Source organism: Dama dama, chromosome 12, assembly GCF_033118175.1.
Source record: "Dama dama isolate Ldn47 chromosome 12, ASM3311817v1, whole genome shotgun sequence".
Lineage (NCBI taxonomy): Eukaryota > Metazoa > Chordata > Mammalia > Artiodactyla > Cervidae > Dama > Dama dama.
The window spans coordinates 2,523,996-2,544,467 of NC_083692.1; the positions used below are offsets into that span (position 1 = coordinate 2,523,996).

At 55.6% G+C, this 20,472-nt stretch overlaps 1 protein-coding gene across 7 annotated transcripts in view; it reads left to right on the forward strand.

The window, feature by feature from the left end:
* The window catches only part of TTC7B (tetratricopeptide repeat domain 7B), a 265,869-nt gene that overhangs the window by 225,917 nt on the left and 19,480 nt on the right, over positions 1-20,472 (forward strand). For 4 of the 7 annotated variants that reach the window (XM_061156421.1, XM_061156428.1, XM_061156425.1 and 1 more), the window contains 2 exons: positions 3,753-3,893; positions 14,038-14,240. In XM_061156421.1, coding sequence (XP_061012404.1) covers positions 3,753-3,893; positions 14,038-14,240 — 344 coding nt within the window. The remainder of the gene's footprint in view (positions 1-3,752; positions 3,894-14,037; positions 14,241-20,472) is intronic. The other 3 variants (XM_061156423.1, XM_061156424.1, XM_061156427.1) reach the window with 2 other exon arrangements.

Below are 20,472 nucleotides of genomic sequence, written 5' to 3' on the forward strand. Positions count from 1 at the left end.
TGTGTAAGGGGTTGGTCACACTGGCGCTGGGAAGCCCCTGGTACAGTGTGGATTCAGGTGTGCATGTTGGCAGCCTTAGTGCCAGCGGCTGGGAGGAGCCCTTTGAGACGGGAAGGTCCTGGCACTGGGCCTTTAGGGAAGGAGGGTAGGGCACCCAGCCATGGTTCCTTGAAAAGGAGCCACTATCTTCCAGATTTCATACAGTGACAAGTCTGTTGGCAGTGCTCATTCACCCAGCATTCATTCGTTCGTCCCACGAGCATTTACCAAGCACATTTCAGGGGCCTGGCATTGTTAGCCCCTAAAATACCTAGTGGGCTTCCCTGGTGGTTCAGCTGGTGAAGAATCCTGCCATGCGGGAGACCTGGGTCCGATCCCCAGGTTGGGAAGATCTCCTGGAGAAGGGAATGGCTACCCACTCCAGTATTCTGGCCTGGAGAATTCCATGGACTGAACAGTCCATGGGGTCACAGAGTCAGACACGACTGAGCGACTTTCACTTTCAAAATACCTAAATGGAGGACATGACTCCTGTCTTCCAGAACCACTCAGTCTCACAAGAGAGACAGTTGCGTTAACTTTAACGTCAAACAGTGTGGTCTGTACAGGGATCACTGTGACCATAGGAGGATATGTGGCACTGAGGTCCCGAGGTCTAACATTTTACCCAAGAACGGTGGGGAGGAGGAACCAAAGGCTCGTGGCAGCCTTCCTGGAGGAGGTGGTATCCGAGCTGGATTTAGAGGCGAGATTTGCAGTTAGACTAGTGTCTGAGTCACCTGCTGGCTGTATGCATTTGGGTAACTTACTCACTAAATCTTAATTTTGTCATCTAAACAATGCAGATAACAGTGTTACCTGCCTCAGAGAATTGTTTAAAGAGTAAATGAAGCAATATACATAAAATGCAAACCAGAGTGCCTGGAACAGGCCATGTCCACTAAAACTGATTATCACCACTCCTGGCATCATCATTTGCCAGACCTTCTTCACAGTGAAAAATTATTATGTGAAGAATTAATGAATTTAGTTGTGTATGTGAGTGAATGAAGTCGCTCAGTTGTGTCCGACTGTTTGCAACCCCATGGACTGTAGCCTGCCAGGCTCCATCCATGGGATTCTCCAGGCAAGAATACTGGAGTCAGTTGCCATTTCCTTCTCCAGAGGATCTTCCTGACTCAGGGATCAAACCTGAGTCATGCAGGCAGACACTTCACCGTCTGAGCCACCAGGGAGGCCCCAGCTGGGTATAGATATCACAGAGAGAAGGAACTTTGACATTATTTCTGAGTAGTTCATTTGTGAATCAAACAGATCATCTGAAAAGCAAAATTAGCCCCTTGTCTAAAAGTCACAAATCCTTGTAGCCAAGGAGTCTGAGAATCTAGTAGAAAATGTGTAGAATTTTTCTAGAGTGGTGGTGTATTATTTTTCTTTTTTAAAAATGAAACACTTTAAGCATTTCTGTTTTGATTTCATTTTTTATTTCAGTATCAATAGATATAACCCATGTAAACAAGATCTCTTGAGGGGTCTTGCAATAACTTTGCAGAGGGACTTCCCTAGTGGTCCAGTGGCTAAGACTCCATGCTCCCAGTACAGAGGCCCAGGTTTGATCCCTGGTCAGGGAATTAGATCCCATATGCTGAAGCTAAGACCTGGTGCAGCCAAATTAATTAATTAATTTTTAAAAATGACTTTGCAGAGTCCAAAGGGATTCTGAGATAAGAGGACTCTGAGAACCCCCATCCTAAAAAACAAGAGCTTCCGGGTTCCCTTTCCCCAGATCGCTGGGCTGCAGGGAGGCAGGACCGCTCAAGCTGGCAACACCCACAGACGTTTCTTGACCTACCGTCGTCTAATAACACCCTCTTCCATCTCTCCAGGTCGGGGCCTCAGTCTTAGCTGTACGATGGCGTTATCTGAGCTATTAACAAATAGATGGCTGGCTCCACCCCTAGCATCAGTGATGCTGTAGCTATGGCATCATGATTGTTTTTTTAAACCTTAAGTGATTCTAATGTGAAGCCAAGGTTGAGAACCCCTGTTGGAGGTAGTCAGTGAGAAGGTAAGCCAGCTTGGGAACAGTGTCAGGATGTAGCAACAATAGTTTCATTGATTTAACTAATCATTGCTATTAAAAATCTCAGAGAAGCTACATCCATCCTTGTTATCAAAGTTAAAATACTGATTTTCCATAAAGAGATTGAAAACAGAACAAGACCCCCCAAATCAACAGCAGTTTCATCATCTTGTTGCTTAGGGTTTTTTTTAAGTATTCTGACACACTTTGTCTCCACACGGTCAGTTCTTAGCTGAACTCCATCAGCTCTCCTGCATCACCTTTGAACTTGGCCTCGTGGTCCTCCTCACATGGCAGCACTGACTCTGGAGGCCTCCCTGGTCCTTCTCCAGAACCACCCTCTTACGTGTGCCCGCGGGTGCTGTCTGTGTGGGGATTGTCCACAGAAGCTGGATTCTCAGGCTGGTGCCCAGCCCCCTCCTGCGTTTCACTTCCACCAACCCCCTCCCACCAAAGATTTGAGCGTATTGAGAAAAATCCACATTTCCTTCATGTTGGGACCGTCAAAACACAATATGGATGGCCAGTTTATCACTGCAAATACTCTTAAAAATGAATAGATTATAGTACATTTGAAAGCCCCAGCAGAAATTATTTTTATGCTCACAGAGTGGACCCAACTTAGTCAGCATGTATCTGTCTATATTATCACCATTTACAACCTCATGATAAGTTGATAGTTACCACTGACAGGGTTGGAATGTTTATCTCCGTATTACACTTGAGGATGAGTTATAAATTAAGAATGTTGCCAGTGAATATAAATATCACCAGTTTTCAATCTGAAGTAACTGAGACTCCTGTTCCTGGTTCTGAAATCATTTCTCCAAGAGGGGATGTGGGAAAGAGGTGGGGAGAGATCCCTGTTTTGGAAGGTGGCCTCTGTCTGGTAGGAGCTCCCCAGGTCAGCGTGGAGGAACGTGTTGTTTGACTCATTTGACGTCTGAGTAGCAGCCCTTTGGCCAAATCCCTCTGGCTAGTGAACCTGTCAGGAGGGCTGCCGGCCCCAGCCCCTCAGAAGAGCAGCTTTTACAGAAGAGTAAGGTGGGCGTAGCTTCTTTGCTGTGACCTGACCTCCAGTAGGCTGGTGTTAGCCTCTGCGATAGACATCTGCTTATAGAGCGGGCAAAGTGCGCTGTTTCTGTAGTTTTTAAGTTACGTCCTGGACTATGGCTACCAGATCCTTCAAAGACCAGGGAACGAAGTGGGCGGTTGCTGGGTTTGAGAACAAAATCCTCCCCAGCAGACTAGGGTGGTTCCTCCCCTGCCCCCCAGGGAGTCTCCAGGTCCAGGCCCCGGGAGGGGTGCTCTGTCGCCTGCCTTGGTCGCCCTCCAGGCGTGCCGGGTTTCAGCAGCGCGTCTCTGCTGCGTCCCCCTTCTCAGCCCACTCGAGGCTCCTGGAGAGTCGCTCTGCAGTGTAAGCTCTGCTGTGACTCAGAGGGCAGCTGACGCCAAGGACAGGAACTAAGACCAAGGACAGAAACTAGGATGCCAGGCCCCAGCGATCGCATGGGGTGGGACCCTCGAAACACAGACACCCCCGGGGGAGGGACGTGCGTGCGTCTTGGTCTCGTGTCTGTGTGGGGGCTGCGGGGCGTGCGGGGTTGGCTGGTTCGGTGTCCTTTCGCCTCTGACGCCATCTTCTCGAACCCCTACCCCAACCCCGCAGGCTCCATCCACGCCACGTCAGTCGCGGCCTCCAGAGTGGAGCAGGCGCTGTCGGAAGTGGCCTCGTCCCTGCAGAGCAGCGCCCCCAAGCAGGGCCCCCTGCACCCCTGGATGACGCTGGCGCAGATCTGGCTGCACGCAGGTACCGCTCTGCCCCCAGCCCCACCCCGCCTACCGCCACGCCCGAGCGGGGCATGTGCCCGGGGCGGCAGCGTTCACACAGGAGCAGGGCCACTGCCCCCCAGACCGCCTCTGCCCGGGACCGCGGAGCGCGCTGTCCCTGACCCAGAGCTCCGGCGGGCCTGCTTCAGCTCTGAGCCTCAGTTTCCTCCTCCGCGCCGGGGGGTTCACCGCACCCTCTCCTAGGGTGATGAGCCTCCATTTCCTCCTCCGCGCCGGGGGGTTCACCGCACCCTTTCCTAGGGTGATGAGCTCAGCACCCCACACACTCCAGCAGTGACAGTCCCAGAGACCCTGGGTCAGGGTCCGGGTGACAGACGTCTTCATCTAGGCCGGGGAAGGACAACACTTGTGTCCAAACTCCCCTCTCTGACGGCACTCCTGGCGATCCTCAGAGAGCAAGGCACGTACCCATGGCTGCCTGAGGGACGCTAGCCCAGAAAGCAGGTGTGACCCCCACCACAAGCCCAGTTTCACACGGCTGCTTCTGCATAGCTAGGAAGTCTCCCCAAGTAAATCCAGCACACAGGCATTTTAGCCGTGAGAATCCCCCCGTAGGGCGCAGTGATGGCGGCTGACTTGCTTGCTTGTGTGTAGTTCCGTGTGAAAGGTCACTTCCGCTTCTCAAGTTTCAGCCCTTGATCTGCAAGACCTCCCAGGCTTGGCTCCAGGGTGCCCGGTGAAAGCCCAGATCTGGCTGGGGAGAGTGCTTCTTACCCACCACCACCCATCTGTTTAGTCTGCTTGTGCCAAGGCTAATTGCACGATGCTCAACCTTGTTTGCAACCTTTGTGTAAGAAGACACATTTGGGTTTATTTACCTAGCTTGGGCATCTCCCAGAGCCAAGCTCAGCCAGCACCTTCTGTGTTGGCACCTTTAAATGAGCCGTAACAATGCCCATAAATTAATAAATTATATTCTTCTGAGCAGAAGCACAGGCAAGGGGTGACTCACGGCCGCTCATTGTTCTCCCTGCTCAGACGCTTGTCAGCGTTCGGCCTCTCGGGGGCTCTAGACGGGCTGATGCTGAGGACCCAGGAGCAGCAGCGAAGCCGCCCTTGCGGCTTGCTTGCAGAAGAGCCGGGTCCCCAGTCTAGGACATAATGACTGTCCTCTCCCGTCACCCTCATGAGCACTGATGGCAAAAACCAGAAAGAGAAGCGGTTCTTTTTAGTGTCTAGCTCAGGTGAGACTGCCTGAACTTGCAGGGGGAGTAGTGGGGCAGCGTTGTCCTTCAAAATGGGCGTGAAGTCGAGTCACTGTTGTTGTTTTTAATGGGCATTTACTTGGCTGCACCGGGCATCAGTTGCGGTAGGCAGGACCTTTAGTTGCTTTGTGCAGACTCTCAGCTGCGGTATGTGGCGTCTAGTTCCCTGACCGGGGATCCAACCTGAGCCCCCTGTGCTGGGAGCGTGGAGTCTTAACCACTGGACTGCCTGGGAAGTCCCTCAAGTTGAGTTTTTGAAAGGCCAAAGTCTGCAAAGCCAGAGGGCTGATGGTGACCCTTCCAGGCTGGACCCAGCTCCCCTGACCCCTCAGGCCCTGCTCTTCTTGCTTGTGTCTCAGAAATGCTCATGACCTGGATGAGGGGCAGTGAGTCCAGGACAGCTTCAGCGGTGGATGCTGGCCCTGTGCTCAGAAACCGACACTTTGCTCCTCTTGGCGGGGTCTACCATGACTCTTGGGAAGAAGCTATGTATCTGCTTCTGAGAGCATTGATGAACTTGGCAGCTAAGATTCTATTTGGAGTTGTCCTAGAAGTTTTATTAATCACGTGGCATCCATTTCTCGTTGCCACAGCCTGTAAGAGAGAATAAGGCTCTCATTGCTATTAATAGGTGTGGTTTTTAACATTCTAGGAGTTGGTGGAATTGAATTCTGGAAAGCAAATGTCGTACCTGCCGTATAAACTCCGAGCAGAATATAAATCACGCTTATGTAGCATGAATAGTGGCATAAATTAGAATCTTAGAGGATTAGTGCCATATTGACTCTTTCAAAGCACTGACTTTGTTTGAGTCAAGATTAGAAATGTGTCATATATTCAACCTAGTCTTTGAAGAGGTAAATTCAGAAAGAATTCATAAAACAAGCTTCCACTGAAATGTAAGGTTTTACCATATGTGGTTTGAGCTTGACTGCTCTGGGCGGCAAAATAAAAGTGACCCATATTTTTTGAGAACGTATGGAAACCAGGGAACATCTGTGCCCATCATCAGCTCCAGCAATACCGCCAGCTTCTGTAAATGTTGCAGGTTTCAGAGGAAGAAGCTAGATCAAGGCCTGATGCCCCGGGCCATGGGTTTCTGTGGCCTCCGTGGGTCTCTTGTCTCCTGGTCGTTTTTTGGTGGTCTGAGCACAGCAGGAGCTGGTGCAGCGGGGCCCGATGGAGGCGGCTCTGGGTTTGAGAGTGGCAGGTGAGGCCACTCCAAGGTGACCCAGACGTCCAGCCTGTTATATAAGCAGGTCCTGGGCCGCTGGGTGTGTGTCTGAAAGGCAGAGAGGTCGTGACTGGGACCCCCGACCCTCTGCTGCTCGAGGGAACAGCCACCAGCCCTGCAGGGAGCCCAGGAGAGCAGGGACGCTCGGCCCCTCAGGGCCCCCCGAGCAGGGAGACCGTGCTGGGGCGAACCCCCCGGGCACTTCTGACCCAGAGCCCCCGGCTCCTCCTGGGACACCTGGCGGGTGGGGACACCGTGCCCGGGGCGACCCCTCCTCTGGGCACTTCTGACTCAGAGCCCCCGGCTCCTCCTGGGATACCCAGTGGCCAAACCACGTGGGTTATATGTGTTCGGTCACTTGGTTTGTCTGAACCTATGTGAGAATTTCATTTAAATTATGTTTGAAAAAATCATCCAAGCTCACGGCACACCGTTTAAAGGACACAAAAGACACGGAATGCAGGTGTCCCCCATCCTGAGCACCGGTCACCTCCCCCCCCACGGCCGCCACGTGAGCGGCTGCACCCCCACCAGAGGGGTGATGCTCCCCGAGGCCGCTACCTGTCACATCAGAGGGTGAATCCACTGTGGGAATTCACCATCATTTAACCAATGATCCGCTGATTCACGTTTAGATTATTTCTAGTATTTTCCTGTTACAGACAGTGCATCAGTAAATAACCTTCTGTACATTGTTCTGTGTAAGTTCAGTTCAGTTCAGTTGCTCAGTCGTGCCCAACTCTTTGTGACCCCATGAACCGCAGCACGCCAGTCCTCCCTGTCCATCACCAGCTCTCGGAGTCTACCCAAACCCATGTCCATTGAGTTGGTGATGCCATCCAACCACCTCATCCTCTGTCGTCCCCTTCTCCTGCCCTCAATCTTTCCCAGCATCAGGGTCTTTTCCGGTGAGTCAGTTTTTCGCATCAGGTGGCTAAAGTATTGAAGTTTCAGCTTCAGCATCAGTCCTTCTGTGTAAGAGTAATTCCTAGAAGTGGAATTGATAGATCAAAAGTTACTCTTTATTTTTGGTAAATTTTGTCACATTGCCTTCCACAACTGTGCCAGTTTGCATTCCAGTCAATAAGGTATGAGGTCTTCCCTGGTGGCTCAGTGGTAAAGAACCCGCCTGCAGTGCAGGAGACCTGGGTTCAGTCCGTGGGTCAGAGAGATCCTCTGGAGAAGGAAATGGCAACCCACTCCGGTGGGCCTAGAAAATTCCATGGACAGAGGAGCCTGGCGGGCTACAGTCCCTGGGGTTGGATATGACTTAGTGACTAAACAACAAGATGCGCAAGACCATTTCCTCAGATCTTTATAGCACAACGAGCTGTCAGACTCCCAGATCTTTGCCAGTCTGACAGGTGGAAGTGGGGTTTCAGTTGTCTGCTCGTGGGTCCTGCCGTTCGTCTTAGAGCCTTTCTTTTCGATTTGTAAGCACTGGTTACGTTTCGTGCCAAAGAAATTTGCCTCGTGTCACATGTGCTGTCTTTTCTCTCATTTAGTTTGTGTTTCAGGGTTTTGTTGTTGTGATTTTTTGACAATTTTTTTTTTTACATTTATCAATCTTTTCTTTATAGCATCTGGGCGTCACATGATGTTTCAAAAGCAACCATCCATTTTTATGGTCTCTTTTCCTAAAAGTTCCAAGTATCTTCCAGTGCTATTTGTAATATATACACCATCTTATAAAGAAGGTCAGAAGGGTTATTTTCCTCTGTTGTACAGAAGGGAAACCCAGGCCATGTAGAGAAGCGAGCTCCTCTATGGTCTCACTGAGACAGGAGTCAGGAGGGCGGAATAAAAGCATGTGATGTTGGTTGCTCCTCATAGACATATCTCTCTGGGAGTCATAGACCTGTTTCTTTAGAAGCACACGCACGTGGTCACTGGTGTTGGAAATTTATAGATTCACAGTCCTGGGCTCAACCAGGGTCTTTCTCAAACCAAGCAGCTTCTTGATGCCCAGCCTTCAGTCTCCCCTTTGGGGATGGCAGCTAAAAATGACTTTGCGGTAGGTGGATAATTTCTGCTTGTTACTTACTAATAATTATAGCTTTGTCTTTGGCACCTCTCACCATCAAAACCAGCGGCTATTCTTAGACATGCAAGATCCAATTTTCGGATTTCTGCTGGGAATGTGAAGCTGTGACCCTCTCACAAACCCCTTGGCCCTGCTGGCCTGTCCCTTCCGCCCTGCCCCCTGCCTGCTTCCTCCTGGCCGCCCGGAGGTGCTTCGGCAGGGTCTCGGGGTGATCCTGCGGCCTGGGCACCAGGCCAAGATGGAGACAGCTCGCAGGCAGTGGCGTGAGGGTCCCTGCACAGGGCGTGCCTGCGGGAGGCAGCCGCAGTGCCCAGGGTCAGGCTGCCCCCCTGCCAGTCTCCGCGGGTCAGCCTCGCAGACCTGCCCCTCCCCTAACCGGGGTTGGATTCATGGCCTGCCCCCTGCAGGTGGCTGACGTTTGCTAAGCACCATGTGTGTGCCTGATCTTATCTCAGGACTTTATGTCTCAGCTTGTTTGGCGCTTGTAGTAGCCATATAAAATGTGTGTGTGTGAGTGCGTGTTGAGTTGCTCAGCCGTCTCCAGCTCTTTGCAACCCCATGGACTGTAGCCTGCCAGTCCCCTCTGTCCATGGGATTCTCCAGGCAAGAATACTGGAGCGGGTGGCCATTTCCTCCTCCAGGGGACCTTCCCAACCCAGGAACTGAACCCACATCTCCCGCGTCTCCTGCATTGCAGGCGGCTTCTTTACCGATCAGCCCCTGGGAAGCCCAGCCGTATGAGGTATACATACCTTCAGTCACTCCATTTTACACATGAAACACCAGCACGCAGGTCTCCTATTGCCCCGCTAGGGTTACATGGCCAACAAGGGGAGAAACCAGAATCCAGACCCACCAGTGTGGTCCCAGAGCCCCGGCCCCGCCCAGGGCGGCCCCCAGCCCGCACCCGCATCCGGAGGCCTCTGAGTTCCAGGCTCTGGAGGGGGCGGACGGGCGTGTCTCCCTTCGTGGAGTTCAGGCTTCAGCCGCGCTGGCTTCCCCGTGCTGAGAGCCCTGGCGCGGCGGGGCAGGCTCGGGGAGAACGAGAAGGGAGGTCTCCGGGCCAGGAGGAGCCCCGGGCACGCGGGGCTCGGAGGGCGCGCGTGGGCAGGCCGCGGGCGCGAGAGCGCGGAGGCGAGACGGCGAGACCGCGGGCGAGGCCAGGGTCTCCTCCCGAAGGGCCGCAGGCGGAGTGAGGGGACCAGAGGGGGCGTTATCAGACCCGGCCTGCGAGGGCGGGCGGGGGCCACGCGGGAGCGGGCCGTGAGCGCTGTTCCTGGGACCGCGGGGGCTCTGGGCGGAGGGAAGGGGACGCCGAGGCGTCTTCCGGGTGAAGCTGGTAAGTGTATCCGTGGAGGAGCTTCTGCTGACCGAGACGCGGGTGCAGGAGTCGGTGGTGGTGATGATTCTGCTCCCCACCACGGGCGGCCTGGGTCTGGGGAACAGGTTTGCTTTAGGTTTGGGCTGGAAACAGAAAGTCGTGCGTGGTGTATTAAAGGCAAGGAAGGTGAGGAGAAGGCCTGGGAGGGAACGCTGATGGAGAAAGGGACAGCAGGGCCCAGGCCTGAAGGGACGTCCCTGGGGGTCCAGTGGCTAAGACTCCACACTCCCGATGCAGGGGCTCTGGTTTGATCCCTGGTCAGGGAGCTGGACCCCACAGGCTGCACCTGAGAGCTTGTGGGCTGCCAGGAGAGCCCTCACCCCACAACTGGGATCCAGTGTAGCAACCCCAAAAAATGGAGGAGGAGAGGAAAGCCAAATCAGTGGCAAGCCAGTGGTCACCAAGGTGGGCGGAAGCTGGGGTCGGGGGAGGCAGTGCTGTCTGTGCAGCCAGGGGGCTGCAGAGGGGCCTGTGCGGAACCCAGGGGCTTGGGTCCCAGGCCAGACTCACCGAGACCCCGGCCCTGCCGCGGGCTGCCGGGACCTGCTTCCCCAGCCCTGCTGCTCTCCCTGCACAGTGACACCATCATGACAACCACACATGGTAACGCACGAGCCTGCAGCAGGCAGCGATCACTCAGGAGCTTCTAAGATAACGATTTCTAAATCAGCCTGTACTTTTTATGTGTTTTTAAAGGTTATACTCCATGTGTAAAATAAAGTATGATAAATAATGTATGCTGTATACTATACTGGGCTTCCCAGGTAGTGCTGGTAAAGGCCCGCCTGCAACGCAAGAGTGATAATGAGACGCGGGTTCGATCCCTGGGTCGGGAAGATCCCCTGGAGGAGGGCAGGGCAACCCACGCCGTATTCTTGCCTGGAGAATCCCGTGGACAGAGGAGCCTGGCGGGCTACAGTCCATGGGTCTCAAAGAGTCAGACACGACTGAGTGTGCACGCACTGTACATGTGTATATATTATGCATATAGTATATACATGCGCTCACTATACCTGTATATATTATAAGAGTATATGCTATATTTTATAGTATGTATATATATTAATTGTATGTCATATTATAATATGCTCAGTAATATCAAATGTTCCCCATAGCCCCGTGTTGTACAATATATCCTCGTAGGTTCTTTCATCCCTAATAGTCCGTACGTCTCAGTCGCCTGCCCCTTCCCCTGCCCTCTCCCCTCTGTGAAACAGTGAGTTTTCAGTGGACATAGGAGCTAGGAGGTGCTGAGAGGGTGGATAAGGAGGAGACAGGAGGCTGTGTTGGGTTTGGCATCTGGGCACTGGTGACAGGGATACATGTGTGAGCGGAGTGTTGGGGACAGAGCCGCCCTGGTGGGGGCGGGGGGCACAGTCCTCGAAGGGAGACCCCTGAGGGGCCGAGAGGAGGAGGTTAGGGGCTTCCCTGCCGGCCACCACCAGCTCCTCAGGTGGCAAGTCAGGGTCAGCCCGAGGGTCAGAGGTTCAGGAAGCAGCAGGGACTTAGGAAACCAACGGGGCCAGGGACGAGGTGTGTCACAAATGCAGTGAAACACGGCCCCTAGTCTCACCATCGCCGATGTGAAGGGGTCGCCCTTGACAGTGGACGCAGCCGTTTGCAAGCTCGGAAACAAATGTCAAATGCACAGCAGGACCCCGACGGGGCTTCCTCGAGGGCAGGACGTGGGCTGCACTCCTCAGGAGGATGGCAGGTCCAGTGGGGGTCCCAGAAGAGCTCAGGGCCGGGACCCACCCATGAAAGCAGAGCCCCTGCCTCCTTCCCCTTCCCGAGTCCCCCAGAGCAGAAGCAACAAAGGGCCTTCCGTGGGAGCTGATAAGGGTGGCGGGCTCCCCAGGTCTGGTGACTCTGCCAGGGGGCAGGAAGTGCGTCGGTTCGCAGGACCTCTGTCCTTCTGACCCTCATGCGATTTCCACATGAAAGAGCTGATTCACTAAGGCAGCAGAGCCCGAGCACTGCCCAGGAAGCCAGCACCAGCTTGCCCAGCTTGTTTCCCAGGCTCGAAGCGCCTCTCCCTGGGGAAGCAGGGTTTGGGGTGAAGAAGTGGTTTGGAGGGGTTGGGGAGCCCGCAGGACCCAGGGGAAGCTGGTGCCCACGTGCCTTTCCCTTCCCCCATCCCTGCCAGGGACGGCAGAAGGGGGTCTGACGGCATCCGCACCAGGAGTGGCCCTCCTGGGGTCTCAGAGAAGCGCCATGGGCAGCCAGAGCCCTGGGGAGCAGGCACCTCGGTGAGGGGAGCGTCTCCGTCTCCAGGGGACACGCAGCCCTGCGCCAGGCGCACGGCTGGCCGGCGGGGTCTGGGCTGGTCAGCGACCACCCCCTCGCCCGGCACCTTCACGCGGTCCCGAGCCCGAGGCAGAGCGTGGGGCCAGTTCTCAGCCTCGCAGCTGACACTGAACGGGAGCCTGACTAGTGTCCAAAGCTCGATGCAGGAACGGGGACACTGGGCACCCGGAGGCCTGCGGGTGCATCCCGGGCCAGGCCCGCCGGTCAGGAGACCCCCTCACCACTCAGGGGGCGAGACTCCCCAGGCTTGCATCTGCTAACAAGTTCAGAAGGCCATTGTTCCTCTCTTTCACCTGAATTTAGCCCGGTGAAGGGGTCAGGGAAGGCTGCAGGCTGAGGGGTGCCCAGAGCGGGAGACCCCGAGGAAGGGGTGACCCACCAGGGCTTTGCCGGGGAAGCTGGTCTGCAGCGACCGCGTGGGCTGCACGGAGGGGCTGAGGGGAGACAGGAGCGGGGAAGAGGCCTCGCCTCAGGGAGACGACGCCCAAGGTGCGGCAGGAAACGTAGACGTCTTCTAGTTCTTTTCCATTGCGTACTTCCATCATTCCTAGTCTTGTGTGCATCCGGTTCTACACAGCATATTAGTATGTGTGGAGCTTGGAGATATGGGCACAGAAACAGCTTTCTCTGCCAGGGCAGAGGGCAGTGGTCAGGGCAGGGGCGGGTGAGGAAGGGATGGGGCTGCCCTGAGCTGGGAGGAGGCGTCGGTGGGCTCAGGGCACAGCAGGCCCCCGAGCGGGGACAGACCGACGAGCGTCTGCATGGCTGAGACGGGCGGGGAGCCTGGCGTCCTTGACGACGCGGGCCTGCGGCTGGAGAGACGGGGGGCTGTGCCCATGGGGCCCTCGAGAGTTGACAGGCCTGGGTGGACTTGGGGGTCAAGGAAGGTCTTCTTCAGAGAGGCCGGGGCTGCGGAGGCTCGGGCCCACTGTGCAGACGAGGGAGCCCTGAGGCTGCTGGCGGAGCGCTCCTGACGCTGCTTTTTGGAAAGTGGCAGCCTGGGGTCTCAAAGCGTGGGGTCTCGGCTTATAGTCCCCACGTGCGGTGGCTTTCCCGTTCGGCCCAGGGCGGGCTTGGGTGGAGCAGCCGTCTGACTTTGTACCCACAGGCATGTCAGCCTCCACCCTTGTCACGCCTGCGGGCTTCAGAAGAACCCGCCGAGAGGCAGCGTCATTGCCCGCCGAGGGGCTGTGCACCTTGCTTGGCCCATCCTTGGGCTCAGCCAGCCCCGCTTCTGTAGACGTCAGACCTGAGGGCCGGTGTCCCGGGTGGGCCTGGGGGCCGGAGTCCTCTGGGGGAGGAGTCCTCTGGGGGAGGTGTCCTCTGGGGGCAGGTGGGCCTGGGGGAGGTGTCCTCCGGGGGGGAGTCCTCTGGGGGAGGAGTCCTCTGGGGGCGGGAGTCCTCTGGGGGCTGGAGTCTTTTGGGGGAGGAGTCTTCTGGGGGCGGGAGTCCTCTGGGGGGGAGTCCTCTGGGGGCGGGAGTCCTCTGCGGGGGGGAGTCCTCTGGGGGCGGGAGTCCTCTGGAGTGGGGAGTTCACCGGGGGCGGGAGTCCTCTGGGGGAGGAGTCCTCCGGGGGCGGGAGTCCTCTGGGGGGGGAGTCCTCTGGGGGCGGGAGTCCTCTGGGGGAGGAGTCCTCCAGGGGCAGGTGTCCTCCAGGGTCAGTGGGCCCGGCAAGCCTCAGGCCCCTCTTGGCGGTGACGGGCGTCTCCTTGAAGGCCCTGCAGGTGTGACTCGCGTGCCCACATCGGGGGCAGGAAGGACGGCCACCCGGCTGCACCCACTTGGGCTGGGGCTGGCTCAGGCCCTGGGCTTCCCGGACGGGCCCTGTCCTGCCCCCGGGGGAGGCCCGCGTCGTGGCCGGAGCCCCGGGCATCTGCAGGCCATCTGGGGGCGGCGACCCGGGTGCATCTGCCTGTGCTCTCGTTCTCACAGCGGAAGTCTACATTGGCATCGGGAAGCCCGCGGAGGCCACGGCCTGCACGCAGGAGGCTGCCAACCTCTTCCCCATGTCCCACAACGTCCTCTACATGCGCGGCCAGGTGGCGGAGCTCCGCGGGAACGTGGACGAGGCCCGGCGGTGGTACGAGGAGGCCTTGTCCATCAGCCCCACCCACGTGAAGAGCATGCAGCGTCTGGTGAGTCTGCGGGCGCCCCTCAGAGGCAGCGGCAGCTCTGGACCCTCAGCCCGTGTGCTGGTTCCAGATGCACTTGGCCGGCCGGGGGGTCCAGGTGGGCTGTCCCCGCGGTGGTCTGCACAGGTGGAGCTCCTAGGAGTGGGCAGTGCACGGCCCGCCTGGGCGCCTGGGCCGTGTGAGGGTCTGGGTCAGAGGCCTCGGGCCAGCCGGCCAAGCCACCCTGTGGCCCTGGGCTTAATGAACGCGTTCTTGCAGCCCTGGGCACCATCATGGTCATCTTGATCTCCACGCTGTTGGTAGCAGTCCCCTTGGGGGTGCCCACAGCCCGGGGAGCCTTCAGGACAAAAGTCAGAGCACTTTACATTTTTGGGGGCCCCTTACCTAGAGGGAGCCAAGACCCCAGCCTGTCCCCGAGGCCACTGGGTGGCAGGGACATCCGGTCAGAGGAGGGGGCACAGCCTCCCTGCACTGCGAGGACCCAGGTAAGTCACCCCAGCCTCCTGTCAAATGAAAACATTCAGCTTGCACCCAGAGAGGCCGTGAGTTTCTGTCCAGGGCTGAGGGGAGATGGTTTTGCAACCAATAAGTAAAATGTTCTGCAGAGGGTCCCAAAGGCTCCATTCTCCCGCCATTGCTCGCAGTAACATTGCAAAATGTAGACAGAACTGAGCAGCATCTACTGGTTTTCAACGGAAGGCCGGGGCACCCGGTGTTAGGGACCATGGGACATGTACGCTTCTGAGTCAGCTCTGGGCTCCACTTCAGCCCCATCTGTGGTCCTGGGGCACGTGAGCTGGTCACATAACCTCCAGGAGCCTCGGCGATTCTGTGCCTTGAGCCGCTCCTTACCCAGCTCCCTCCTGAGAACTCCGTGAACTGATCCACATGATGAGCCCAGCAGAGCCCTGGCACCCAGGAGGTGCTCATTCAACAGAAAACCAAAGACAGTCATTTTCAGTTTTAAAAATAAATTGGACCTTACAATAATTACAGCTGTTCAGTTTTTTCAGCTTCCCTGTATGAACTTTTCATAGCTCAATACAGCTTTATAAATAATCTTATGTATTATCCAAACATTCGTTTGTTTGATTAAAAACATTACATGGCTTTTTATCTTTGTCTCACTATTTTAAAAGGAATTTGTAAAGAGCTTTTGAGATATCCCAACCTTTGCTGAAGTATCACAGAAGAGGTATAATCAAGGCCATGTTACCCAGCTTTTTTATTAAAAAGAGGCAGTGTGTTTCTACCCCAGGGCCTATAAATTATTCAGAGAAGTATTTCTTGTTCATCCCCAAGGGGAACACATGAGACAAAAGATCAAATAGGAAAATCGCACCAGGAAGGTTTTCAGTTTCACCTATGGAGCTTGTCAGGACACCTGAGCTCCCTGACAAATGCCGGGCGCGTTCCCTTTTGAAAGGGGCAGCCGCGGGCCCAGGCCGGGAGCGCGGCTGAGCAAGGGCCAGGTGATGGAGGAGGCTTGCCTGTTGGATCCAGAGCCGTGGCTGAGCCTTCTCTGGCCTGGAGGCATTAGCTGCCTGAGGGGTCTCACCAGTAGAAACTGTAATAATAATAATAAACCCTGCAGACGTCTCAGTGGCAGAGAATCCAGCTGACAATGCAGGGGACATGGGTTCCATCCCTGGGTCAGGAAGATGCCCTGGAGAAGGAAATGGCAACCCACTCCAGTGTTCTTGCCTGGAGAATCCCATGGACAGAGGAGCCTGGCGGCTACAGTCCATGGGATCACAAAGAGCTGGACATGACTGAGCAGCTTAACAACAAGAAGATTGCTCGGTGCATCCTGATATGTTAAAAAACCAGCCAGGCTGGAGGCAGGCTAGTCCCACACGCCTGCAGATTTTAGGAGTTTAGACTCTTGTGGTCCGAAATTGCCCTGTGACTGTGGTCTTTCTGGCTCTCAGAGGGTGGCTGGGCCAGCTCCTTCTTGGTGACCTAGTAGGTGATGCACGCTGGCCTGGGTCCGCTCAGACCAGCCCTAGCTAGTGGGAGCCCCGCCGCAGCTAAGGGCAGGCTCCTCTCCTGCTGCCGGGCCTCCTGGTGCCCGTGGAGGGGCAGCCCCTGGAACCCGGGCCCCCCAACCCTGAAACCTCACAACCCTGTCCTTCCCGCCTCCCTCCCCAGCTGCACAGGAAAGTGTTCCTCTGGCTTTGGGCGCAGGAAGGGAGGAAGCTGGCCTCTGCACACACTTCAGAGGCCTGGGCAGGAGCCCCGGGTCTGTCACGCACTAGCTCTGGGACCCTGGGCAAGTCCTTCACGCTGTCTGTGCCTCAGCTTCCTCTGCTGCAGAGAGAAGCATGGTCTTAGACCCAGACGCAAGTGAAAACACAGGCGCCGACATCACATGTCGAGTCGTAAGAGGTCCTGCTTCTGTCTTCATGGAAACTAGACTGGGGTACATCCCCTAAGTGAAGACAGGCTTCCCTGGTGGCTCAGATGTAAAGACTCCGCCTGCAATGCAGGAGACCCAGGTTCATTTCCTGGGTCGGGAAGATCCCCTGGAGGAGGGCATGGCGACCCACTCCAGTGCTCTTGCCTGGGAAATCCATAGACAGTGGAGCCTGGCGGCTGCGGTCCATGGGGTCGCAGAGTCAGACCTGCCCGGGCGACTAAGCACGGGCCGTCTGGGCCTGAGAAGATTAGGAAGAAGTAAGACGAAGGGGCAGCAGGGAGACGAGGCCGTCTTCACCAGGTCACACCCCAAGGGAGAGTCAGGGCTCTAGACTTGGGTGGCAGAGGAGGCAGAAACAGACCTGAGTGTTGGCAGCCCCTGACTCTCGGGGAGCAGGCCGTGCAGTGATGGGGGCCACGGAGGTCTGCCTGGCCGGCCAGGCCAGGGGTCAGCGGTCAGCACTAGAAGGAGTTTGAAGAACCTGAGTGGCAAAGGGGACCGCCCCCCCGAAGATCCAGCCAAGGGGTTCCAAAGGAAGCAATTGCCTGCAGGCAGACTGCAGTCTGCCCGTGGCAAAACCCGGAGGGCAGGAAGAGTGTCTGTGTCAGCCCTGATGCTCAGAGAAAGAGGAGAGGAGCAGGGGGACAGGCGGAGGGAGCCGTCCTGGGAGAAGGGAGCCGCGTTCTGTGTCACAGGTGGAGACCAGAGGCTGATGATGAACATGGAGAATGGTTCCCAGTCAGGGGCGTGAGCTTGTTCCCTGGGGAGGGTTATTTGTTCCCTGTGAGAGCAGGTTCGTGGTAATGTGTGCCAGCCCCCTCCACCAGCCCAGCTAATAGGAGAGGCATGACTGCAGAGAAATGCAAGCACAGTAATATTGTTAAAAAAGCATTAACGACTTGGAGGCAGATGGTTTTCATTGAAGTTAACATAAGGTCAGACTTGACAACAGAAATGTACATGAAACGCCAACAAAAATTGACAGTTTTCTAATAGTTTCAGCCTTCAGAGATGCGTTTAAATTCACATACAGTGAGAAGAAAGAAAAGAAATAATGTGTTTAATGTTAATAATGAGTTAGCACAAGATAAGAGAGTTGAGTGTGGGCAGATAGTAAGGGAGCAGTGAGCTGACGGGATGAGGAATCACAAAGTCATGCTGTTGACAAGGGAGGGATTCATAGAGTGATCAGACGTTTTATCCAGAAAATCTAAAGGCATATTTTCATGTAATTTTTGCATAAGTGTATAAATTTACATACATTTGCATGCTATGGTTAAAAAGACTTTCACTCTGAGACCCAAGATGAATTAATTAATCATGAAGCAACTGTTTCCACACCAGTAACACTGTGATCGCGAGTCGGGGGCAGAGAGGGGAACTCAGGGCAAAGGAATGGCCTCTGGGTGATGCCACCCAGGCCAAGGTCGGGCCGGACTCAGAACCAGGGCTGCGATGACCAGAGCAGGGACAGACTCTGGAAGCAGGGCCATCTGCTTGCCCTCTGACCATGTCGGCCTGGACTCTCAAGGGCAGAACGTGAGATGAGGGGGACAGAGAGGAACAGAGCCTTTAAGGGAGAGGTGAGTGTGGAAGGAGGCCAGGAGGGTGTGCAGGAGCTGATGCTGGTGAAACCAGAGGGGAAATGTTGCTGAGAAATAGACTTATCCTGAGCACCACCACTGTGCTCAGCTGGTCCAAAAAGGTGTGAAATCAGATGCAGATGGTGGGGCTCGCCCAGGGCGTGCTGAGGGGGCAGGGCGGCGTGTGGGCAGACGTGCCCGGGCAGCTTTATGGAGGACATGGGCTGGAGAGGGACTGGACCCAGGGGCCCCTGCCCACCCCCGCCGCAGGAAGGAAGGGGACGGATGTGTGCCCCGAGGACGGGGCCTCCAACTGAGGCGGACAAAGATCTCAGAGCCCAGGCTGAGCGGGAGAACATAGCATGAAAGTTCTCAGGGCCATGCCCTTGAGTGTCGAAGGTCTCACAACAAGGCTGGACGCCTGTCCAGGGGCAAAGGCCAGCTGTCCTTCACAGGAGAGTAGTTGGGAGACCAGGGAGCTGGTAAATTTCTCCCGCTCTGCCGTGGGAAGCAGTGAGAAAGGCCCCGTGGTGCAGCTCCCAGAGAAAGGCGAGGACAGTGGGGAAAAGAGGCCGTTGGGGGCCAGGGGTCGGGCGACCCACCGTGGGCAAGGGGTGCAGGCCCGCCTGCCTGCCTGGGCTGGACGCCCGCGGGCGGCAGGGCAGAAAGGACCCACCGGTGAGGCGGGAAGGGATTCCTGCTCAGGGAGAGACAGTTAGGGTATCACCACAATGAAGGGCCAGGCGAGTAACAGAACAAGCTTTTTGTTTGGGCACCAAGAGTCCAGAAGTGCTGGTCGACCTCTGTGGCTGGACTGTGGCGTGAGCTCCAGGCTAAGGTTCCAGGACGAGCTATCACTGAGGATTTTCTCCATGAGCTTACATTTTCTTTTTCTTTCTTCTTTTAAAAGTCTTTATTGAATTTGTTACAGTATTGCTTCTGCTTTATGTTCTTTGGGGGTTTTAACCCCGAGGCATGTGGGTGGGATCTTAGTCCCCCAAGCTGGAATCAAACCCACATCCCCCACACTGGAAGGCCAAGTCCAGCCACTGGACGTCCAGGGAAGTCCCCTGTCTTAGGCTTTCTGAAACATCGGAAATCTGCAGTGATATCGAGCATGAGAACTTTAGATGTGGGTCGAAGTTCCGTTTCAGGAGCACATGAGTCGCAGAGGCTGGCAGAGAACGGCCATGCCGTTGGAAAAGTGCATTTTATTACGAAATACCTGGGGCACGCCCCGCTGGTGGTGGGTCTGGAAGGAGGACCTGAAATGCGAGGTTCTGTATGGTTACTGCAGCTTCAGTTGTTTTCACGGCTCTAAAGTTTGAGCCGGAAGCATCAAAACAAGGCTCACAACATCGCTCTGAAGTTGGAGCTTTCTTTTAACTGTCTAGAAGCTTACAGGCTTGATTACTGAGAGAAAACATTTCATCCCATTATGCATGACGAGACAGAAGGATGGCAGGGAGGGTTTGAATCCAGGGAAGGAGGTGAGCTACTTGCTTGAGGCAGGCAGCCTGCGCCGCTAAATTACGAAACACTGGTGTTTTTCTTCCTCTCGCTCTTTTAAAGTGTCCATCTGTTTCATGAGATTTGGGGGAAATTGCTCGTGTCTCATATTTCATTATGTAGAAGCATGTTTTCCAATGGATACCCCTTTTGGAGGAGAGAGGCAGCAGGAAGCTGGTGAACTTTTCAGGGTGATTCCAGCGATGGCCCTGGTGGCTCAGATGGTAAAGAATCTGCCTGCAATGCCGGAGACCCAGGTTGGATCCCTGGGTTGGGAAGATCCCCTGGAGAAGGGAATGACAACCCACTCCAGTATTCTTGCCTGGAGAATCCCATGGACAGAGGAGGCTGGCGGGCTATAGTCCGAGGGGTCACAAAGAGTCGGACACGACTGAGCAATTAACACTTTCACTTTCACCAGAGATGGCAGCTGAGTCTGTGGATCTAATTTATCCATCAGTTTAGAAAGGGGGACCCAGGGCCCAGGACGCAGACAGGGCAGGGCCACGCACCTTTGCCTTGGAGAAACCAGTCTCAGAGAAGGGGACTCTGACCCTGTTACTCTAGACGAGACCCGGGGACGATCAAGGTAATGCAGCAGAGTGGAGATGTCCTTTCCCTTGCAAGCGCTCGTCCTTAGAAACCAATCGCTTTCATCCCAAGTATCAGTTTCTCTCCTCGCACGGGTGGCATGACTGGGAGGGAACAAAACTCTACCGCAGTC